Here is a 22,811-nt window from a genome sequence, read left to right on the forward strand (position 1 = left end):
TGTAAACTGTAAGACTCCTGTTTTTGCAACCACTTTCTGATATTGTTCTTGCTGATGATGTATTTCCCAGCTTTTCGGACTTATCTGTACAGTTTGTCTGGACCAGAAAAACTGACCGGGTTGGATGGATCATAATAAATGTCTTTCAAGTAACCTTCCCACATGATTCTCACTCTTCAGTAGTTTCAGCATCAATGACAGTTATTGGCAAAGGAGACGCCTTATATACAGTCTAGTATTCGGTGTCTGATTCCTCTTTCTCACTTTCAGATTCATCGCTGTCTGATTCCTCATCGGGTATTTCCATGTGAGAAATAACTTTTTCAGCCACCCTCTTCAGGAGTGGTTTGATTTTGTCTTTGAGGGTCGTGTACTCGGCAGTGCTTTCTGGATTCTGTCTAGAATCGGTTTCATCAAAGAAGGTCGAGAGAAGCAACGAGTGAATAGCAATGCATTTGCCAATGTATTGAAATACGTCTTCTCTCATTCCTTGGCTATCTTTCGATCCACCCATTCTTCAGACGTTCCCTTATACAAGTAGTTTTGTCGGTCTTCACGCATATCCTCTTTGTGACCGTTGTAGACGAGCTGCCACAGTAAAGTAAAGTTTGTTTTATTTAACGACGCCACTAGAGCACATTGATTTTTAATCTTATCATCGGCTATTGGACATCAAACATATGGTCATTCTGACACTGTTTTTAGAGGAAACCCGCTGTCGCCACATAGGCTACTCTTCTTTACGACAGGCAGCAAGGGATCTTTTATTTGCGCTTCCCACAGGCAGGATAGCACAAACCATGGCCTTTGTTGAACCAGTTATGGATCACTGGTCGGTGCAAGTGGTTTACACCTACCCATTGAGCCTTGCGGAGCACTCACTCAGGGTTTGGAGTCGGTATCTGGATTAAAAATCCCATGCCTCGACTGGGATCCGAACCCAGTACCTACCAGCCTGTAGACCGATGGCCTGCCACGACGCCACGAGCTGCCACAGATAATCCAGTCCAGCCAGTTCCCACTCATCATAGGTGTCATCATGCCTTTCTTCCACCTCGTATCTAGCTCTATTTGCAGGAGGTTCCCCTCTGTTTTCGGGACACCATGTTTTCACGTGTCGCTGCAAATCGTGCATGTCTTGAAACATCACTCTACAATCGTCACAAGAATACATTTCTGGGAGCTCTTCTTCACCCGTCAGCTCACTCTGAAGGTCTGAATAAGAATGACATGCTTCTCGACTGTACTCTCCTTTTATAGACTTTGTCAGCTCTTCTCCAGGGGTGTCGTCCTTTTGATCCAGAGCATTAGGTCGTAATCTTTCTGTAGAGGGTGTCAACGGCTTCAGATCGATAAAGAGATAACCGTATGGCTCTTTCACGGCATCTTCATATGGATGCATGAACGTTTGGGTATTTCCTGGGTACATCTGGCGTGCCAAGGTCATCACTTGTTGCTTGTCGATGGGGTTGTTGAAAAGTGCCAGGTAATGACAATTTCTTCTTTGTGTCGGGTCCTTGCTGTGATAGAGGTTCTGGTTGATGACAATCACGGAGAGGTTTCAGTGGTGACTTCCTTCTGTGAACAGGTCGGTGATACGAGAGTCTTTTCCAGCAGTAGACATCGGGTCATCCAACACGATGATATTTCTGACTCTAAATAATGATCTTTTTCAAGATCCCCAGGTATGCCTTGAACGAATTCCACTCGAGCAACCAATTTGATCGTATCATAGAGAGGCTGCCATCGTTTGTAGAGCCAGATGATGCGTTGGGGAGGTGGGTGAAATCGTCCATCTCTCAGCAGTTTGAACACCAAAAAGGTCTTACAACACGAGGTGGGTCCCGACACGATCATGGTGAAAGGATGAAGCAAGGTAGTTGGTGACAGTGACTGCAGCTGCGGCGGCGGCGGCGGCGGCGGCGGCGGCGGTGGTGGCGGCGGCGGTGGTGGCAGGCCATTAGTATGTTTATGCTGAAAGTGTCTCAACATGACGTCTCTCCTGGAAAGGTTCTTCCCACATTCTGGACAAGTGTTCTGATACATCTTCACACCTCGACGGTCAGACTCGAAATGAGGTTGACGTGAATGTCGCCCCTTTATATAGATGACGGTGGTGGCATTTTAAGTCTAAACTATCTGATGGTCCCAATGTTTTATGCTGAGATGTGATGGTGGCCATAGGCAAGACTGCTTATGCCATCAGACAATAGATACCTTTTGTCATCAAAGGGAGATAGTCCTAACTTATTCATTTTGATGTTGTACAGTTGGTGGCCATAGCTCCTGATCTGAGTCATGTTTGACATGTGTATGCCTCTTTCAAAGAGACACTGTTTGTAATGTTCATGCTTTGTGTGGCTTTTGATGACACTCTTCTTGATCCCTTTGGCCGTTTTCTTTTCCACCAGCTCACCTTTCTCCTCAAAAATGAGGGAATACATTTTGGATTTCAAACCCACAAACTCCTGGATAGGGATTCCATGAGTCTCATCCTTCATTTTACCCAATACTTTTTTGTTCACGGTACTATACAGAACATGGTCAGTGGGGTACTCTGAAGTGTCAAACAGATCGGAGTCCTGTAACATGTCTTGGTAGATGTCATCTGTCTGGATGTAGTAACACAACGAATCGGTGTCTGTGAACAGGAGTTGAGCTTTGGATGCATACTTGGTCTTGATGTAGTTATAGTGAAAATCATACATTCAGATTTTCAAATGTCCAGAATGGCGAAACCCACACAGATCGGTCTGTTCAAAATCAGCCGTTGCTTCTGCATGTGGATGGCCACCAGATCTTTGTTGAAAATGCGAAAAGCATGCAAAGTGGTTTTGGCAATGAACTTGCGAGCGCGTTTTGAATTGTTAACCAATTTCACGTCCACATGCTTCCTCAGGTTCTCCATCGTCTTGCCAAAGACAGAGTTGTTCATCAGTTTGAAGAACTCTTTTTCAAACTCGTTTTGGGCACATTTGCGTCTGTCTGTATTGAACTCGATGTAGGCCTTCAACCATGGGCTTTGTTCAAAGGCCAAAACTCGATGGATCTTGGTCAGTTTCATGCCCAGTGAGATATACAATTTCAAATTTCGGTAGTGCACTACATATCTCTCCTTCTGTCCCAAGTTTGGGATCAGTTTCTCTGTTGAAATGCCACTCATGTCTAGCTGTTTCAGAAGCTGGGAAGCATAGGGAGATAGCATGTCTTCTGTCACCGTCATTTTCTCTGGAGCAAGAGGATACTCGTTATGGAGGTCGTGCAGTTCTTGAGGATAGTCCAGGTCGACTTCTAAGATGTAGCCTACAGATGCATCATCGGGTACCTCGGTCACATCTATATGGGGATCATCCAGCCACTGGAACCCAGACACTGGAAGGGTTTGTGACATGGCCCAGCCATACAGGTTGTTGGCATTCAGATAAGCATTATAGGTATTGGGAAGATTAGGGTCGTGGTTTGGGACCTGGTTGTTGTTAGCTTTGGCATGACGATGGAATATCATGGATATTCCACCCCTAAGTCCCTTTTCGATGAAGAGGTGCATGTCAATGTCTGTAAGAAGTTCGAGTTTCACACCAGTCATCTTTAGGGCTGCCTGCCATGCCAGACCTGGAGACATGTAGAAATGAGCTGGGTCGAGTCCAGGATAGTTCAAATAGATAGCCCGGAAATTTTCAAAAACGTCTGCTAGAGCCAAAACATCTGTTGAAACGTACAGATCGTGGTACTGACCAAGGTCATGAATGTGAAATTCCTCCCATACTCCTTGGGCATGAGCATAGTCCTCGTCACTTGTCTTCATCAGTTAAGGAGCTTCGAAAGGCTTCTTTGGGTGGGAGTTGGGTCTCTAAGAACCGAGCTTCAGAATCAAAGTATTCGTAGGGGTTGACCTGCTTTCTCAACAAAAGGGGCAGTTGATCTGCGCCGAAATGTTGGGTCATGTGGACAAACTTAGAAGGTCCTTCCTTGGCCAGATTGCTTACGAGTTTCTCCAAGGAAAAGTTCATAAACTGAAAGGAGTCAATGAAATCCATACACCCTAGACTGAAGGACATGTACTTTTCCATATTGTTGGGAATGTAACTGATGGGTTTACTCTGGACCTTTCCTATGGCCTGCATGATGAGATGACTGTCATAGCCTCTCAAGTTATGGAAAACAACGAGAATGCGCCCAGTAAACTTGTAGTTGAGGTTACATTCACTGTGGGCTGCACCCCTAAACTCTCCAGTAATGTGACAGTGGTCCCTGACTGGATTAGGACCGAGTGGCGCCTTACATATGTGACACTGCGTGGCCGTCTTGAATGATTGCCAATCTCGTCCCGTCATCACCATTAGCTCACACTGTTTAAATTTCTCTTCTATCTCCTCTTGTTCTTTGACCATGCACTCGACAAATTTGTCAGTGGTGCCTAGGCCTCTATAGGTGACATGTGGTCTGAATGTTCAGGTGACAAGCCAACCACTTTATAGGCAAACCCAGAAGGTATGTGTTTTGTCATTTTCTCAGTGGAGGACGACTCTGGGCTTTTTTCACATCTTGAAATGGGTACCTGCAAACATTCGAAATCAGCATAGACGATGCAGGGAACTTTGAGTTGTTTCCTTACATTCTTGTAATATAGCCATTTATCTTCGTCTTTGGGCATGTCAACCTTTTGAGGACCATGTGTTTGACAATAAACAAGATGATCATCCAGTGAAGGACGACTCTGGGCTTTTTTCACATCTTGAAATGGGTACCTGCAAACATTCGAAATCAGCATAGACGATGCAGGGAACTTTGAGTTGTTTCCTTACATTCTTGTAATATAGCCATTTATCTTCGTCTTTGGGCATGTCAACCTTTTGAGGACCATGTGTTTGACAATAAACAAGATGATCATCCAGTGAAGGACGACTCTGGGCTTTTTTCACATCTTGAAATGGGTACCTGCAAACATTCGAAATCAGCATAGATGATGCAGGGAACTTTAAGTTGTTTCCTTACATTCTTGTAATATAGCAACAGTAACACTAAATGTGCGATGTCGTCCAGTAAAACAACCGATATACGTGCCGACTCCGTCCATGATGACTGCCACTGTTAACGCGTGGCCATTAACACTAAATGTGCGATGTCGTCCAGTAAAATAACCGATATACGTGCCGACTCTGTCATGATGACGTGAGGTGCATCCCATAATGCTGGATGATGGGATCCTGGTGGTTGAGTTGGGTGCATATCTGCGGGTATGTTTTCTGGCAACACACCACTTTGGCCTGGAGTTCAGCCAGACGGGTGGTCAGGGAGGCCCGACCTGATCAATCGGCTGGTCATGTCAAGCTCAAGAGCAAACAACCTTTGTTTCTTTCATCTAGCCAAGAGCAAGCATTGCTTAATTTACCATGTGTATTTTTTGCTCTTGGGGCGGTGGCTAGGGTCAATTGGGTGATTTATTGTTTGTATATTGCCCAAGTATATCAATCATGTATCCCTGGCATGGCTGTCTGCTGGTTATCCGCAGCACCATGTCCCCTTTGTTGGACTCGGTGGTGGGTGGGGGGCACGGTTGATGAACATTTGAATTATTAATATGGATATCATCCGAAATTTAATTCCAAATTCTGATGGGACCCTGAAAAGGGTCCACACCGAAGTTTCGGACTTCTTGTCTTCGGACGAGGAGTCCATGGCATCAAGAACAAATGTGAAGAAATCCAAAGTGATTTCTTCACAAAATTGGCCAAGGTTTCTTGTCATCAGTTCTACTGATGATGGGCCCTTGAACAAATTATCCCCGTTTGCCATTCAAAAGGCAATTGTTGGCTTGGCTGGTGAGCCTAAATCAGTAAAAAAAATAAAGAATGGACTATTGGTTGAATGTTCAACCGAAAAACACTCAAATTGTCTTCTCAAGTCTACAGTTTTTTGTACCTTATCCATTAAGGTCACTCCGCATACCTCCCTTAACTCGTCTAAGGGAGTGATCAGATGCAGGGATCTGGAAGGAGTTAGTGAGGATGAGATATGCCAAAATCTATGTTCGCAGGGTGTTACTGCTGTGAGGAGGATAAAGGTTCGTCGGAGCAATGAATTGTTACCGACGAATACTTTTATCGTAACATTTAACATCCCTACCCTTCCCCAATCTGTCAAGGCTGGTTACCTTAGTATTCCTGTTAAACCCTTTATTCCAAACCCCTTGCGTTGCTTCAAATGCCAGAGGTTTAGCCATGGTCAGAACACGTGTCGTGGGAAACTTACATGTGGCCGATGTGGTCTTTTTGACCATGATAGCAAGACGTGTACAAACGATATACTTTGTCTTAACTGCAAGGGCAACCACTGTGCATACTCGCGAGAGTGTCCACGGTGGAAACTGGAAAAACGGGTTCAGCAGGTAAAGGTACAAAATAAGTTATCTTTCATGGATGCCAGGAGGTTGGTGAAAACAGCAACACCAACAGTGGTTGGCAAGTCATATGCAGCTGCAGTTGCTGCCAAAGTCGCCACTAAAAGTGTTGGAGTTAACACAGAATTAACCTGGCATTGTGATGATGCCAAATACAAAAAACTGTCTGACATTGAGAAGGCTCAAAAACAGGTGCACAAAGCATCACAAAAAAACTAAGTTACTCCCCAGCACAAAGAAATTGGATGTTACAAATCCACCAAATAGGTCGAGCACTAGTCTCCCTAAGACAGGTAATGACACAAAGAAAACAAAAGAAGTACTTTCAGGTCGGCTGAAAAAGATCGAACTGCGTTCGGTCCCGATCAACAATATGTACAAAACTTTGGCTGATATTGGTGATGATGATATGGAGGTTTCATCTCCAGATCATTGCCGATCACAAAGACCACCAGCAAAGCCAAAGATAAAGCCCATACTTCCTCCCGATGGAAAATAAAGTCATCCAATGGAACTGCCGTGGGCTTAGGCCCAATTATGATGAATTAAGTCTTTTAATTCAAAAACATAATCCTCTTGCAGTGTGTCTTCAGGAAACGTTCTTGAAGGACACTGATCATATTACTATGAGAGGATTTAACCTCTATCATAAATTTCAAGAAACTGAAACTAGAGCATCTGTTTCCATTCTTGTTAATGAAAACACTCCTCAGAGTATAGTAGCATTAATTACAAATTTACAAGCTGTGGCTGTAAAGGTCACGGCTCATAAAACTATAACTCTGTGTTCGGTTTACTTGCCACCTCGAAACCATTTTAGTTTTCATCCTAGGGACTTTCAATGTCTTATTGATCAGCTCCCTAATCCCTTTATTATTATGGGAGATTTTAATGGTCACCACACTTTGTGGGGATGTGAGGATGTAAATATTAGAGGTAAACAATTCGAAGACTTAATTCTCAAAAATGACTTACTTTTCTTCAATGATAAAAGTCATACATATTTTCATTCTGCAAGTGGCTCTTTCACTTCTATAGATTTAACCCTTTGTAATCCTTCACTTTTTCTTGATTTCTCCTGGAAAGTTGGTTCAGACCTTTGTGGTAGTGACCACTTTCCCATTATTTTGGAGAATGATGGACCACCATCACTTGAAAGGGTTCAAAGGTGGAAGTTGGCGAAGGCAAATTGGGGTCAGTTTCAGCATCTGTGCAGCACTCGTCTGCAACAATTTGCCATTACTGATGCTGATGATCCCATGTCTTTGTTCACTTCCATCTTGAAGGACATTGCAGATGAAACTATTCCTAAGACTTCGGCAGTGCCAAAGCATTTCAATAAACCATGGTTTAATGATACGTGCAAAAATGCATTCAAAGAGCGAAACAGGTTGCTTGAGCGGTTCAAACGTGAACCTACAGCAGACAACCTGGATGCATTTCGTATTGCTAGGGCTAAGGCTCGAAGAGAGATTAGACAGAGTAAGAAATCATCTTGGAGAACTTTTGTCTCCAAGTTGAATTCACAAACATCAGTAAAATCTGTCTGGAATAGGATCCGTAAAATCAAAGGTAAAGATTCCAGTAATACAGTTCATCATTTGTCTGTTAATGACACAGATGTCACGTCTCATCGTGACATTGCCAATGCATTGGCAGACAATTTTTCTCATAACTCATCTTCTGCTTTCAGTACAGATGCTGAAGCTGAAAAGCAGTCCATTAATTTTTCATCCGAAAATGCTGAAGTGTACAACAGGCATTTCTCTATGGAGGAATTGCAGGATGCTCTTCTTAGAGCCCATGATACTTCAGTAGGACCGGATGAAATTCATTATCAGTTATTAGAACATTTACCTGAATCATCTTCGATGGTTCTTTTGAATATTTTTAATAACATCTGGATTTCTGGAGACTTTCCTTCTGATTGGAGGAAAGCTATTATTATTCCTATTCCCAAGCCTGGTAAGGATCCAACCAATCCTACTAGTTATCGCCCTATCGCTTTGACAAGTTGCATTTGTAAAACCATGGAACGCATGATCAATCGTAGACTTGTCTGGTATCTTGAATCTCACAAATTGCTCACTAACGTGCAATGTGGGTTCAGATCTAGACATAGCACGGTTGATCATCTTGTTAGATTTGAAACGTTTTGTAGGGAAGCTTTCATCCATAATCAGCACTTGGTTTCAGTGTTTTTTGATTTGGAGAAAGCTTACGATACCACGTGGAAGTATGGGATTTTAAACGACCTCCATGGCATGGGCCTGAGAGGTCGACTTCCTGTTTTCATTTCACAATTTTTAAAAGATAGATCTTTTAAAGTTTGGGTGGGGTCGACATTGTCCGACATTCACCCACAGGAGATGGGTGTGCCTCAAGGTAGTATCCTGTCTGTAACTTTATTTTCTGTGAAAATTAACAGCATCTCCCAGTGTTTAACACCTGGTGTGGATTGCTCGTTATATGTCGATGATTTTCAGATTTGTTACAGATCGTCCAATATGAGTATCATTGAACGTAAGTTGCAGCTTTGTTTGAATAAACTTCATCAATGGGCAACTGACAATGGATTTAGATTCTCAAAGGCAAAAACGGTTTGTATGCATATCTGCCAGAAAAGAGGTCTCCACTTAGATCCACAGTTGTTTCTGGACAAAAATCCAATTCCAGTTGTGGAGGAGACTAAATTTCTGGGGGTTATATTTGACAGGAAACTATCTTTTGTGCCCCATCTCAAATATGTTAAAAAGAAGGGCTTGAAAGCTCTCAATATTTTAAAAGTTATTGGTAATACAGAATGGGGAGCATACCGCAAGGTTATGCTCCGTCTGTATAGATCTCTTGTCAGGTCTAAACTTGATTATGGATGCATTGTGTATGGGTCGGCACGCAAGTCTTACTTGCAGATGCTAGATCCTATACACAACCAGGGACTTAGGCTATGTCTTGGTGCATTTAGAACATCTCCTGTAGAGAGCTTGTACGTTGATGCACACGAACCTTGTTTGGGTGCTAGACGTGCCAAGCTTTCTCTGCAGTATGCTACCAAGATTAAATCTTTACCGAAACATCCAGCACATGATGCGGTGTTTGACAACAAATATGTGAAGTTGTTTGATGCAAGGCTAAATGCTATTCGTACATTTGGTCTTCGCATTAAGCGTTTTTTGTCGCTTTCCAACATTGATTTAAATGACACTTTGGAAACTCCTTCATATTTTGTTTTACCACCTTGGTGTCTTACACCACCTAAAATTGTATTTGATCTGGTGCATCTGAAGAAAGATCGCACAGATGCTGTTATTTATAAACAGTTTTTCATGGAAATTCAAGACAAGTACCGTGATTACATTCCTGTGTATACAGATGGATCACGGGATGGAAATTCTGTGGCTTGTGCTACAGTTTTTCCATCAGACACAATACTTTCCATGCGACTGCCTGACTCAGTATCAATCTTTAGTGCTGAAGTTTGGGCAGTCATTAAAGCCTTAGAAGAAATCAAAGATTCAATAGTATCCAAATTTATTATTTTTACAGACTCACTTTCGTGTCTCCAAGCTTTACGTAATATGAAGCTGGACCATCCCTTAACTGGGATGGTGATACGAAAGTGTGTCTTTTTATCTATTGCCAATAAAGACATTGTATTTTGTTGGGTACCCAGCCATGTTGGCATCAGGGGTAATGAAAAGGCAGATTCAGCTGCCAAGTCTGCTTTGGATTTGCCTCATGCCAGGGTTGGTGTGCCTTATACTGATTTTAAACCTAACATCAACCAATTTATCTTTTCAATTTGGCAACGTGATTGGGACGGTGAGGTTACGAACAAGCTTCATGCTATCAAGCCAGTCTTGGGAGAGTGGCAGTCCTCCTATAGACAGTGCAGGAAGGATGAAATAGTCTTGTGTCGTGCCCGCATTGGTCATACTCACTTGACCCATTCATTTATCTGAAAGAAAGATCCTCCACCTCAGTGTGAACACTGTCAGTGTACTCTGACTGTGCGTCACATTTTGGTGGAGTGTCAGTTTTTGAAGGAAATTCGAAAGGATATATTTGGTCAGAGAAATGTGATGGAATCCTTTCGATTCCATCCAGAACTTTTATTACAATTTCTTCGAGATACTGACTTTTATTGTAAATTTTAATTTGATTCATCTGTGATATTTGTATTTTTGCACAGTTCTTTACACTGTGTTTTAATTTAACTGTTGAATTTTTATATTGATGTTGATTATCAAATTTGTTTCACTTTTACCATAGTTTGACACCCAATAGCCGATGTATTTTTCGTGCTGGGGTGTCGTTAAACATTCATTCATTCATTCATTCATTCTGTCATGATGACTGCCACTGTTAACGCGTGGCCATTAAAACTAAATTTGCGATGTAGTCCAGTAAAACAATCGATATACGTTCCAACTCCGTCCATAAAACTAATATTTTGCGACAGTAAAAGCACCGATATAGCACAGAAGGGTTATTCTCTTAATTGGATTTTCTACAAGAAATATAGAATATTCAATTTATGTTTTTACATTAAATACGTCTCTACCTTATAGTGTATTTCTTCTCGAAGACACCTTTTATGTTTTAACAATATTTTAATAATAAATGAACTCTACCTTATAGCTGATTTCTTGTCGAAGACCCAGTGTATGTTTTGACAATATGTCAACAATAAATACATCTTAGCTTATAACAGGTTTCTTCTCGATGACACCATTTATGTTTTGACAATATATCAATAATAAATACAACACAACTTTATAGCAGGTTTCTTCTCGATGACACCATTTATGTTTTGACAATATATCAATAATAAATACAACTCTACCTTATAGCAGGTTTCTTCTCGATGACTCCATTTATGTTTTAACAATATTTCAATAATAAATACAACTCTATCTTATAGTGTATTTCTTCTCGATGGCACCATTTATGTTTTAACAATATTTCAGCAATAAATACATCTTAGCTTATAACAGGTTTCTTCTCGATGACACCATTTATGTTTTGACAATATTTCAATAATAAATACATCTTAGCTTATAACAGGTTTCTTCTCGATGACACCATTTATGTTTTGACAATATTTCAATAATAAATACATCTTAGCTTATAACAGGTTTCTTCTCGATGACACCATTTATGTTTTGACAATATTTCAACAATAAATGCATCTTAGCTTATAACAGGTTTCTTCTCGATGACTCCATTTATGTTTTAACAATATTTCAATAATAAATACAACTCTACTTTATAGTGTATTTCTTCTCGATGACACCATTTATGTTTTGACAATATTTCAGCAATAAATACATCTTAGCTTATAACAGGTTTCTTCTCGATGACTCCATTTATGTTTTAACAATATTTCAATAATAAATACAACTCTACTTTGTAGTGTATTTCTTCTCGATGACACCATTTATGTTTTGACAATATTTCAGCAATAAATACAACTCTACTTTATAACAGGTTTCTTCTCGATGACACCATTTATGTTTATGTTATGTCTTAGAACAGAGCCATACTGAAGTAAGAAGATGCTAAGACTCGCACTATTTAAGATGTGCTGATATGCCTTTAACAATATATATTATTACCCCCCCCCCCCCCCTCCATTTGATGATTTAAAAAATAAGTGTAAAATATATTAAGCTAAATTACAGTTAATTTTGCATTTCAAAGACGGCACCTCTAACTTGACTACTGAAACCAGATGCTGTTCTGTACATAGACATAATCACATTGCTGATTTACTGTCGTAGTTGGAACAGTACAAGCAGACTAAAAATAGGAACAGAAGTAGAAAAAGAAAAGACCATGATTTTGTCCCTGAATGTCGTTCCGTTCATATACGTCCAACGGACTCCATCTGATTATATTTTGAATGACTGCATTCATTGCACCCAAATCTACCAGGTTAAACCAAAATATTATTGCAAACCTAGGTGACATCTAGAAGAAAGTATTCATATTACAATTTAAAAACTAAGATAATAAATAGTAAATGGGGAATTTTTTTTTTTGCTTTTGTCAGGATTGTCCACATTATTCTCAAATCTGGACCTAAGCTGATAAACTATTACGCAAACTCTTCCTACGACTAATACTCCCTAGATACACCCCCCCCCCCCCCCCCCCCCCCCCCCCACTCTACTCCGGTACCTTTGTAGTATCATAGTGGAACATTTACAACTACATGTGTATATTCAAATAAAAATTATATATAGTTAGCTGTATATATATATATATATACGATTCAATTAACGGTTATTGTGTCACCTGCATTTACGCTCTAACTTAGGCATTATTTAATTAGAGGATAGCAATCAGTCCAATTAGTATGAAACTACATTACAGCAATTAAGAATATCATGGCTATTAATTGTTGCCACCAGCTTATCAGTTAAGGACTCAAACCCATGGCAATTACCAGTCAACAAACATATCTATCTTATAAATATTCGTTTTTCCATATATATAGATATATAGAGACCCAGAGATAGACTGGGCAGGTGGGACCCAAGGGGAGACCCTTGAGGTCTCAGTCGCAGTGTCAACTCTATCGTTCACCTAAGAGCTTAGACATATATATTTTATCTGTATCACCATGTTGTTACCTTGTTAATCATGTTTAATATTCGAAAGTAAAATGCAAGAACCTACATTACCAGCTTTTGACTTCTCTTCCTTCATTTACATTCCGGTAAAACAAAACAAACAAAAACTACGCTGTGTTAGTAGTAAACCGAATATGTCTGTGTCTGTAAAGCTTTATTTCATGTTTTATATTTATTTCTATTTTTTATTTTATATTTATATCGTATGTTCAATGACTTTGTAAAAGCCATTGAACATAAGATATTAATATAAAATAGACAAATCATTAAAAAATAAATATAAAACATGAAGTAAAGCTTGTCAGAGACAGAAATATTCGGTCTATGGGTCCAGGGTATCTAATGTTACAGTTCCAAGTTTTTATTATCCGCCCCAATATAAACGTTAGGGTTTTTCTCTTCTTTGTTTTTTTGTTTTGTTTTTGTTTTTGTTTTTATTTGTTTGTTTGTTTGTTGTTGTTTTTTTGTTTTTGTTTTTTTTGTTTGTTTGTTTGTTGTTGTTGCTTGTTTTGTTTGTTTTTGTTTTTTTTTTGGGGGGGGGGGGGGGGGGTGCGGGGTCTGTGTGTGTTGTTTAGTTTTTTCATTTTAATAATTCATTCATTCGTCCTTTATTTGCATTGGAACAGTGCGGTTGCGAACACGTTTCAGTCCTCCTACATGCGGTGCTGGAAGGATGAAATAGGGGGTTTTGGTCAGTGAAATCAGTATGACTTGATGTAAAATATAACAAAAAGTGTTTTGAAAATAACAAAGTAGCAGGCCCATAGGAACCGGAGGGTGGAGACACGGGTCGTGTCCGCCCGCCCCCCCCCCCCCCCCCCCCCCCCCCACTTGAGAACCAAAATGTATGGGCTTTTATCCTTTGTCTCTTTGTAAAATAAAATATTAAATATAAAAATCTGGCTTGTAAACCCCCACTATAGGTTGTGCCCCTCACTAGAAATTATGCCCCCCCACCCCCCACAGACGCACTTCAGATATCATTCAAACATGTCTGTGTGTGTATATATATATATATGTATGTATGTATGTATGTATGTATGTATTGATGTATGAATATCTACGTATTGTATGTATGTCGAGGTTGACTGTTATACACAGAGATATTAACACGCTGGCGCAGGAGATAATTAAATCCTTTCTGGCCTCACAAATTGTCCCATGCCGTTGCTGGGACACGAACCTGTAGCACCGAATCACCCGCAAATTGCGAGACTAACAACGATGCGCTCTGAGCTATCGAGGCATCCATAAAAAGGATGCTCTTTAACTCAACCACATGCATGGGGCCTACAATCTACGCGGTCGATCCATTAGTGGGAAGGCCTGACACTGGCTAGTATATCTATATATTCTATGTATGTCGAGGTTGACTGTTACATACATAGATATTGATTTTGATGTCTGATTATTCACAGATGTGAAAACACTTTGGAACCAGGTGATGTGGCAAACCCTACAGACAATACTGCCACAGCTTATATCGAGCATTACAACACAACTGGAATATTAAATATTCTGAAAATATAGGAGACAGAATCTATTTCCAAATCAGGTGATATTTTTAATAGGTTTATATTTTATTAAAATCAGCTGCCCTCTGTTTAACTGAAATGAAAGATTATAATGCATTATAATGGAATTAAATTTAGTATTATAAATAACTATTATAAATGTCTAAAAGAAAAAACTTGATCCCGCTGCCCCCTTTCCTTTCTCTTCTTTGACGTCCATCTGATTTCGTCCCGATCTGCCAGCTCCTTTCAATTTCTTTCGCTGTCTATCTTTAGCGTTTCTGCCAGAAAGAAATGCTTGGGTATGGCACTAGAGACATGAATACAACTGCAGTCAACAGTGAATATGGGGAGCACCCTCCAGAAAGAAAATGGGTTACGTTTAGGATTAGGGTTAAAAAAATCATACAGTAATGATAAGAATCATTAATTTTGTTAAAAAAGGTTAACTTACAAAATAAAATCTGCAAAAACATTTAGGAATGGCGCCATACTCGTTTTACTCTATGGCGGAAATTCTGATCTCCACATCCCAGTCCTTGTCTCTCCAACCGCTACAGATGCTTGTCTCTGGTAGCTATTCATACCACATACTTGTTTAATTACTGTTATAATTTTAATTACCCCATACCTCAGTGCCTTTTTGTTATTTCATTCCAAAACATTCCCAATGACTGGTTTATCTAGCACTGCTGTGTATTCTTGTCTTATGCATAAGTGCATACGTGAATAAGTGGCGTTATGTAGCCCAGTGGTAAAGCGCTCACTTGGTGTTATTTCTCGTTCCAGCCAGTGCACCACAACTGGTATATCAAAGGCCGTGGTATGTGCTATTCTGTCAGGGATGTTGGATATAAAAGGTACCTTTTCTGCTAATGGAAAAATGTAGCAGGTTTCCTCTCTGAGAGTATGTGTTAAAATTACCAAATGGTTGACATCCAGTAGCCGATGGTTAATAAACCAATGTACTCTAGTGGTGTCGTTAAATAAAACAAATTTTTTTACATGTACATATTACCACCCACCCCCAACACACACACACACACACACACACACACACACACACACACACACACACACACACACATTTGATGATTTAAAAAATAAGTGTAAAATATATTAAGCTAAATTACAGTTAATTTTGCATTTCAGATACAAAACCTCTAACTTATATCCACACTTTACGAGGTGTATCGGTGAATATACTTACAGTTTTGGTCGTGGGGCCTCAGAGGTTCTCTGTTAAGTTATATGGTAATTTTCCACCCATTCTTACTTTGGAAAATGGCATCCCCCAGGGATCAGTGATAGCACCTGCACTTTTTAGTATTTTTATCAATGATTTGGCTAAGGTGCTAGAGACAAATAATAAAAGTATGGTTACTAAATTGAGTGTTGGTCTGTTTGCAGACGACACTGCATTCTGGAGAATTGGTAATTCATATGAAAATATTAGTAAAGATCTCCAGTCTGATTTAGATAGTTTAGATAAATGGTCTTCAGTCTGGGGTGTTACCATCTCCAAAGCGAAAACTAAATCTAAAGTGTTTAGAAAAATGCAGCGTAAACCAGTTAATTTAGAATTAAAATTAAAAGAAGTTAATATTGAACAGGTACAGTCAGTCAAATTCCTGGGAGTGATCTTCGACACTGCCTTAAATTTTAGGGCCCACATAGCTGAGGTAACTGGCAATTGTACTTTTTATATAAATTTGATGAGAGTACTGTCAGGTACATCATGGGCGCAGACAGGAAAACAATGCTCATTATCTTTGAGGCATTCATTGTGTCCAGGCTTCAGTATGGGGCCATGGCTTTCAGCTGTGCTTCACAGACTCAGCTTAGGAAGCTTGATGCAGTATATGGCAGGGCCCTCAAAATTATTGTTGGGGGCACTGTCTGTACTCCATATGATAGCGTCATGGCTGAGTTGGGGGTCATTACCTCTTTCCCCGAGAAGGATCAGGCAGGACCTTAAATATTTAAATAAAATACGTAGTTTAATGCCTGGTTCTCCTGTCAACCAATTAAAACCAATACAAATAGAGTCTACCAGTGAGAAGGACATAACCATTGTTTCTTATTTAAATAAATTTGCAAATGACTTTGGTACAGTCGGCTTGCCTATCAGAAGGGCCAATATTGATCCTGGACAGATATGGCTGGTTGACAAACCAATAGTCAATTACCACATCAGAAAAGAAAGTATTAAAGTAGAGAATCCAGTTTTTAAAAATGTAATTTTTAAAGCAGTGGTGAGGGACTTTTATCCAGAAGAGATCCAAGTGTTCACGGATGGATCAAGGACCCCACCACTGGTAAAACTGGTATGACCTTTGTTATTAAAAATGTAAGTGTTAAACCGATAGCCATTAGGGCTAGACTATCGGATAATATATCAGTATATACTTCGGAATTAATGGCCATCCTTTATGCATTGATGTGGATTGAAAAATATTATAAAAATTATAGCCCCAATAGTTATGTCATTTTCTCTGATAGCCTGAGTGCCTTGCAGGCTATCGGAGGCTCCAATACGATCAGACCAGAAATAATTCAAAACATTTATAAAATGTATTATAAAATAATTTGTAATAGGGTGAAAGTTGGTCTCGAGTGGGTCCCGGCTCACGTGGGTATTGGGGGCAGTGAGTTGGCGGATACCTTTGCTAAACAAAGTCTTACTAGTCCTGGCGTGGGAATTTCTGTTCCTTATAATTATAAAGAAGTGGAATCTATTGCAGAACCACACTTTGGTAGTCTATGGCAGACTGAATGCAATCATAGAACCATAGTGTGACATTCCACTATCAAACCAAAGGCGAATACACCTGGTCCAGTTTCTTTTAATGTAAAAGCTACTAAAATTATAGCTAGACTACGTATGGGTGTTACTGTAGGTGTAAATAATATGAAATTTAACATTAATAAATCTGATACACCCAACTGTTTGGTGTGCCATTTAACATTAATAAATCTGATACACCCAACTGTTTGGAATGCCATTTAACATTAATAAATCTGATACACCCAACTGTTTGGAATGCCATTTAACATTACTAACATTTTGGAATGCCATTTAACATTACTAAATCTGATACACCCAACTGTTTGGAATGCCATTTAACATTACTAAATCTGATACACCCAACTGTTTGGAATGCCATTTAACATTACTAAATCTGATACACCCAACTGTTTGGAATGCCATTTAAAATTACTAAATCTGATACACCCAACTGTTTGGAATGCCATTTAACATTACTAAATCTGATACACCCAACTGTTTGGAATGCCATTTAACATGACTAAATCTGATACACCCAACTGTTTGGAATGCCATTTAACATTAATAAATCTGATACACCCAACTGTTTGGAGTGCCATTTGGTGGAAGATGTTAATCATTATTTATTCGAGTGCACCAAACATAATAATAAAAAGACTGGAAAATTTCTTTAGAAATAATAACATTCAATTTAATGCAAATAATTTATTAAATCCTCCTAAAATATTTAAACAAGTAATAGACAGGTTGTTAATCGCCTTTGTGTATGAAACTAAAATTAAAATTTGATTATGATTTATATTACGGAGGGCTGCAAGGAGTTAGCTAAATAATGCAGTCCTCCAGATGTTGGTTTGATTTCAATTGGCGACTGAAGAACGGTAGGTTAGACAGTATACATGGGCGTACATAGGATTTTGAAAAGGGGGGTTCCAATACATAGGATTTTGAAAAGGGGGGTTCCAAAATAGATTGCAGAGATATTGGGCATATATTTCTATGTTGAGTAAATATAATAATGTCAGATATCAATGTCAGATATATTAAATTATAAAAAAGCGATTTCAGGGGGGGGGGGGGGGGGGGGGGGGGGGGGGGGGGGGGGGGGGGGGGGGGGTTCGGTCATGTACGCCCATGTATACCGTTTTTCTAAGTCGCCATTTGATCTAAATAATTAAGAGTAATATAAACTGTCGTTGGCTCGACAATTTGGCTGGCCCGCTTCTGGCTGATTAAAGTATTTTGAGTCACCTTGGGCTTCATGCCAAGCCGAACTTTGATAGGTCACTAATAAATCTCTTTTGGGTGGCCGGCCACCTTGTAGTTGTAGTTTAGGTTACAAACGTGCTCGTTTTTTAATATGTTTGTTTATCATATAATATCTTACATTTTCAGTGCAATCAAAGTATGTGATGTTTTTCAGATCACATACTTTAAGAATTTGATAACTTTGCAAATTAGATGTAAATTAGTCGAGGTCTCGGCTCTAGGTTTATTGACATTTAAGCAAACGTAGGGGAGAGTGGGGCATAATGGGATAGTGGGGCATAACGAGAAAATGGATTTTTGTTGTCTGTAATTTGTCGGCAATTGTCGGAGTATGCCCCGAATATTCCCTGTAAATCACGTGACCTGCAAATGGCAGCGCGCTTTTTTATCGGGTAAGAAGAAACTGTGATTTAAAAAAACACGATTTTCCGTCAATTTCTTGTAAGATATTGATTATTTAAAGTTGCGTTCGTTACAAATATATAACATGGATCCATTCTATATTAGGTTTGGTTGGTCATAGATCACATACACGTTAAATTAACAGAGTTTAGTTTTGATACATTTGATGGTGTTTGCTTAGTGGCGGTCAAGTACAAGACCCATGGCTGGGGCATAACGGGATAACATTCCCATTTTGCCCCATAGGCATTCCCATTTTGCCCCATAGTAAATCGTTTAAACATATCAAAACATTTGGTCGATCTTTTGTTGAAGTGATGGTCCTAAGTTTGTCAAGACATGCAATAAATAGCTTATGCCTAGGCTACAGCCAATTCTCACCTTGGAAAAGGTAAAATATATATTTTTTTTAATGGTGCCTTTATAATTGCAGGTCTTTCTAGACAGTAGCATATAAAATGGTGCGTACATATAAAAGAAAAACCAACCGCCAATCGTGGTCTGAAACTTCCATGGAACGAGCAATCAATGAAGTGAGATCTGGTCGACTTGGATACCTTACTGCCAGCAAGGAATATGATGTTCCGAAGTCCACACTAGAGCGTAGGGTGAAAGACAAGAACAAACGAGCAACTGATTCAAACAAAGGACTTGGTAATTTTGAAACAGTATTCCCAAAACCATTGGAGGAAGAACTGGTGAACTACATATTAAGGATGGAAGAGATATTTCATGGACTGACCACTGTTGATGTGAGATTGCTGGCCTTCCAACTGGCGGAGAGAAATGGACTTCCACATAAGTTCCACAGTGAAACTGAGAGAGCTGGCAAAGATTGGCTGGCAAATTTTCTTCGCAGATACTCTAATTTGTCAATCAGATGTCCTGAAGCCACCTCTGCAGCCAGAGCTAGAGGTTTTAATCGTCAGAGTGTCATGACATTTTTTATTTTGTTAGAATCACTGCAAGACAAGTACCATTTTGAACCAGGTAGGATTTATAACGTGGATGAGACAGGAATAACCACAGTGCAGGGAGTCCCATCTAATGTCATTGCTCTCAGAGGCAAGAAGCAAGTCGGCACTCTAACATCTGCAGAGCGTGGCACACTGAGCACTGCTACTATTTGTATGAACGCACTTGGCAATTATATCCCACCAATGATAATTTTTCCTAGGGTGAGAATGAAAGAGCATTTGAAGATGGGTGCACCTCCAGGATCACTTTGTGTGGTCCACAAGTCTGGCTGGATGCAGACGGAGCCGTTCGTAACATGGTTTCAGCACTTCATGAAACATTGTAAGCCATGTAAGGAAGACCCAGTCCTACTTGTCCTGGATGGCCACGCAACTCATACTAAGAACCTGGAAGTGGTCGACTTGGAAAGAGATAATGGTGTGGTAATATGGTGCCTTCCTCCCCACTGCAGCCATAGATTACAACCACTTGATGTTTCGTTCATGAAACCTCTGAGCACCTTCTACACACAGGAGGTTGAGAAATGGCTCCGTCATAATCCAGGAAAAGTGGTTACAACTTATCAGGCAGCTGAATTATTTGGACAGGCATACATCAGAGCTGCCACTTCTCTCACTGCTGTCAACGGGTTTAGGAAGACAGGCATTTTCCCAGTGAATAGGGATATCTTCCAGGAACATGACTTTTCACCTGCCGACACGACAGATGTACCTATGCATGCTGCAGATGACATTATTGACGCTGCCTCCCCAGTCATTCATACTGATAACCGGCCAGACGAACACTCTACAATTGGTCCTATCAAGCCAAAGGCGCCCACTCCTCCAGCACCATTGCCTAAGGCTACCTCTCAGAGTCTTGTCGTTCCATCCACTACTGATGCTACCCAACCACAAACACCCACCTCTACACCACTAGTGCCTAAGGCTACCTCTCAGAGTCTTGTCGTTCCATCCATTACTGATGCTACCCAGCCAAAAACAACCACCTCTACACCACCAGTGCCTACTACCTCAGAGTCTTGTCAAACTGATGCTACTCAGCCAAAAACACCTACACCAACACCACCAGTGTCTAAGGATGCGTCGCCAAGTCTTGTCATTCCACCCACCACCGGTACTATTAACCCACAAACACCCACCCGCACAGCACCAGCACTCAAGGATGGGTTTCAGGTTCCTCCTGCTGTTCCTTCCACTTCTGGAGTGGCCTCTCCTAGGGCAAAACCGATGTCCTTTGTTTTACCGTCTGTTATTTCTCCAATCCCGAAGCTCAAAGAAAAGGTTTCTGTGACACGTAAAGGCATAAAACGTGGATCAACGGTTGTATTAACAAGTAGCCCATACAAGCAGCAACTCCTGGAACAGCAGAAAGCAAATACTGTGAATAAAGTGATTAGGCCTAAAACAAAAGGGAAAGGAGCGAAATGTGGTAGTAGGCGTGGCAAGGCCAGCAAAATATCTACAGTTGTAACGGAGGGGCCTGCTGGAAACAGCATTGATGATGAAGATGCACAGTGCTTATATTGCAATGATGTATACTCTAATTCGGCTGAAGATGAAGTTTGGGTTCAGTGTACCACCTGCAAAGGGTGGTCTCACCAGGACTGTGCAGGGGTTGAAGAGGATGACTTTATTTGTGATATCTGTTCTGACTAAATCACCTTAAATCTGACAGTTGAGGTTCAGAAGTTGAATAGTTATGATAGTTGAACCGTTTTTTCTTGTTTGGCCTACTCTGTGAGTTAAGAGTAAACTGTTGTGTTATACAAGGTTTTTACTTATTTACTGATTACTTCCGTAAAGTGATTAACTTTCCCTAGAATTCAGTTTATAAGTTTGTTTGGAGGTTTTAGTTATAATCTATTGTGAACAGATGTTCATGTGGTGCTTTTATTCAGTTAAAATAAATGTTTTGCAGCTTTGATAGTTTATCAGAGTTGTTTATTTTTCTGTGATCTGTGGAGGGAGAATGTCATCCCATTATGCCCCATCCATTTCAATTTGCCCCTTTACCAAATCCCAATTTACCCCGTAAATGGGGCAATATGGGAAATTTCAGACCCTTTTGAAATTTTCATAATATTTGGTTATGCTCTACAATTGCCAGCTGTTGTCTGGTATATGGATAGTTTATAACCTAATGAAGCACAATGTATTACATTTGCCCTTGTAACGCATATCCATGGCCAATGAGAGCACAACAAACGTTAAGTATCGCGTTATGCCCCACTCTCCCCTACTTGGGTGAGACTCCATGATTGACGCATGCATTCAGTTATCAAATAAAAACATTTCAATGGTAATTTGACACTGAAAGCTGTCCAGAGTTCACAAAACAAAAAAACGTTAGGCATAACTTTATTTTGATGTAAGGACATCCAAAATGACGTCATTTCCATTCAAAAATACACCGCGCCACATATTCTTACGTCATTTGAATATCTAGTAATGGCGGACTGGAATTAAAGTTGCGTGTACAGTTTACAAAAACATATTAAGCTTGAGATTATATGATAAAGAGGCTCGCATAATACAATTTTTATTCCTAATATATGATATTGACGATACCGAAAAACACTCTGGTAATAACCTCTATTTATTTTTATATATTTTTAATATTGAAATAAAAAGAAATTTTAATTAAATAGGGCGGTGCGCTGCTCCTATGCCGACGGGGGAGACTGAATGTTTTCCTGCTCTTTTGGGAGGAGACAATCTATTAATCTTTGGAGATGTGGCGGCAAAACTTTTAAAATAGTGTGAGGGAAATCGAGGCTGGAGGGCACTGAGGCTGGGGGGGGGAAGGTCGGGTGTTTTGTG

At 40.0% G+C, this 22,811-nt stretch overlaps 1 protein-coding gene across 1 annotated transcript; it reads left to right on the forward strand.

Moving 5' to 3' along the window:
* The first annotated feature begins 18,421 nt into the window (after positions 1 to 18,421).
* On the forward strand, positions 18,422 to 21,647 carry LOC121388348 (tigger transposable element-derived protein 6-like). The gene has a single exon (XM_041519644.1). It carries the CDS (start codon positions 19,470 to 19,472, stop codon positions 21,645 to 21,647), a length of 2,178 nt encoding a protein of 725 aa, XP_041375578.1. The 5' UTR covers positions 18,422 to 19,469.
* Positions 21,648 to 22,811: the final 1,164 nt, after the last annotated feature.

This window comes from Gigantopelta aegis, chromosome 14, assembly GCF_016097555.1.
Source record: "Gigantopelta aegis isolate Gae_Host chromosome 14, Gae_host_genome, whole genome shotgun sequence".
NCBI classification, from domain to species: Eukaryota; Metazoa; Mollusca; class Gastropoda; order Neomphalida; family Peltospiridae; genus Gigantopelta; species Gigantopelta aegis.

Bases quoted from the DNA above. Each gene is read 5' to 3' on its own strand.
- LOC121388348 (XM_041519644.1), top strand. From the start codon at position 19,470: ATGGTGCGTACATATAAAAGAAAAACCAACCGCCAATCGTGGTCTGAA.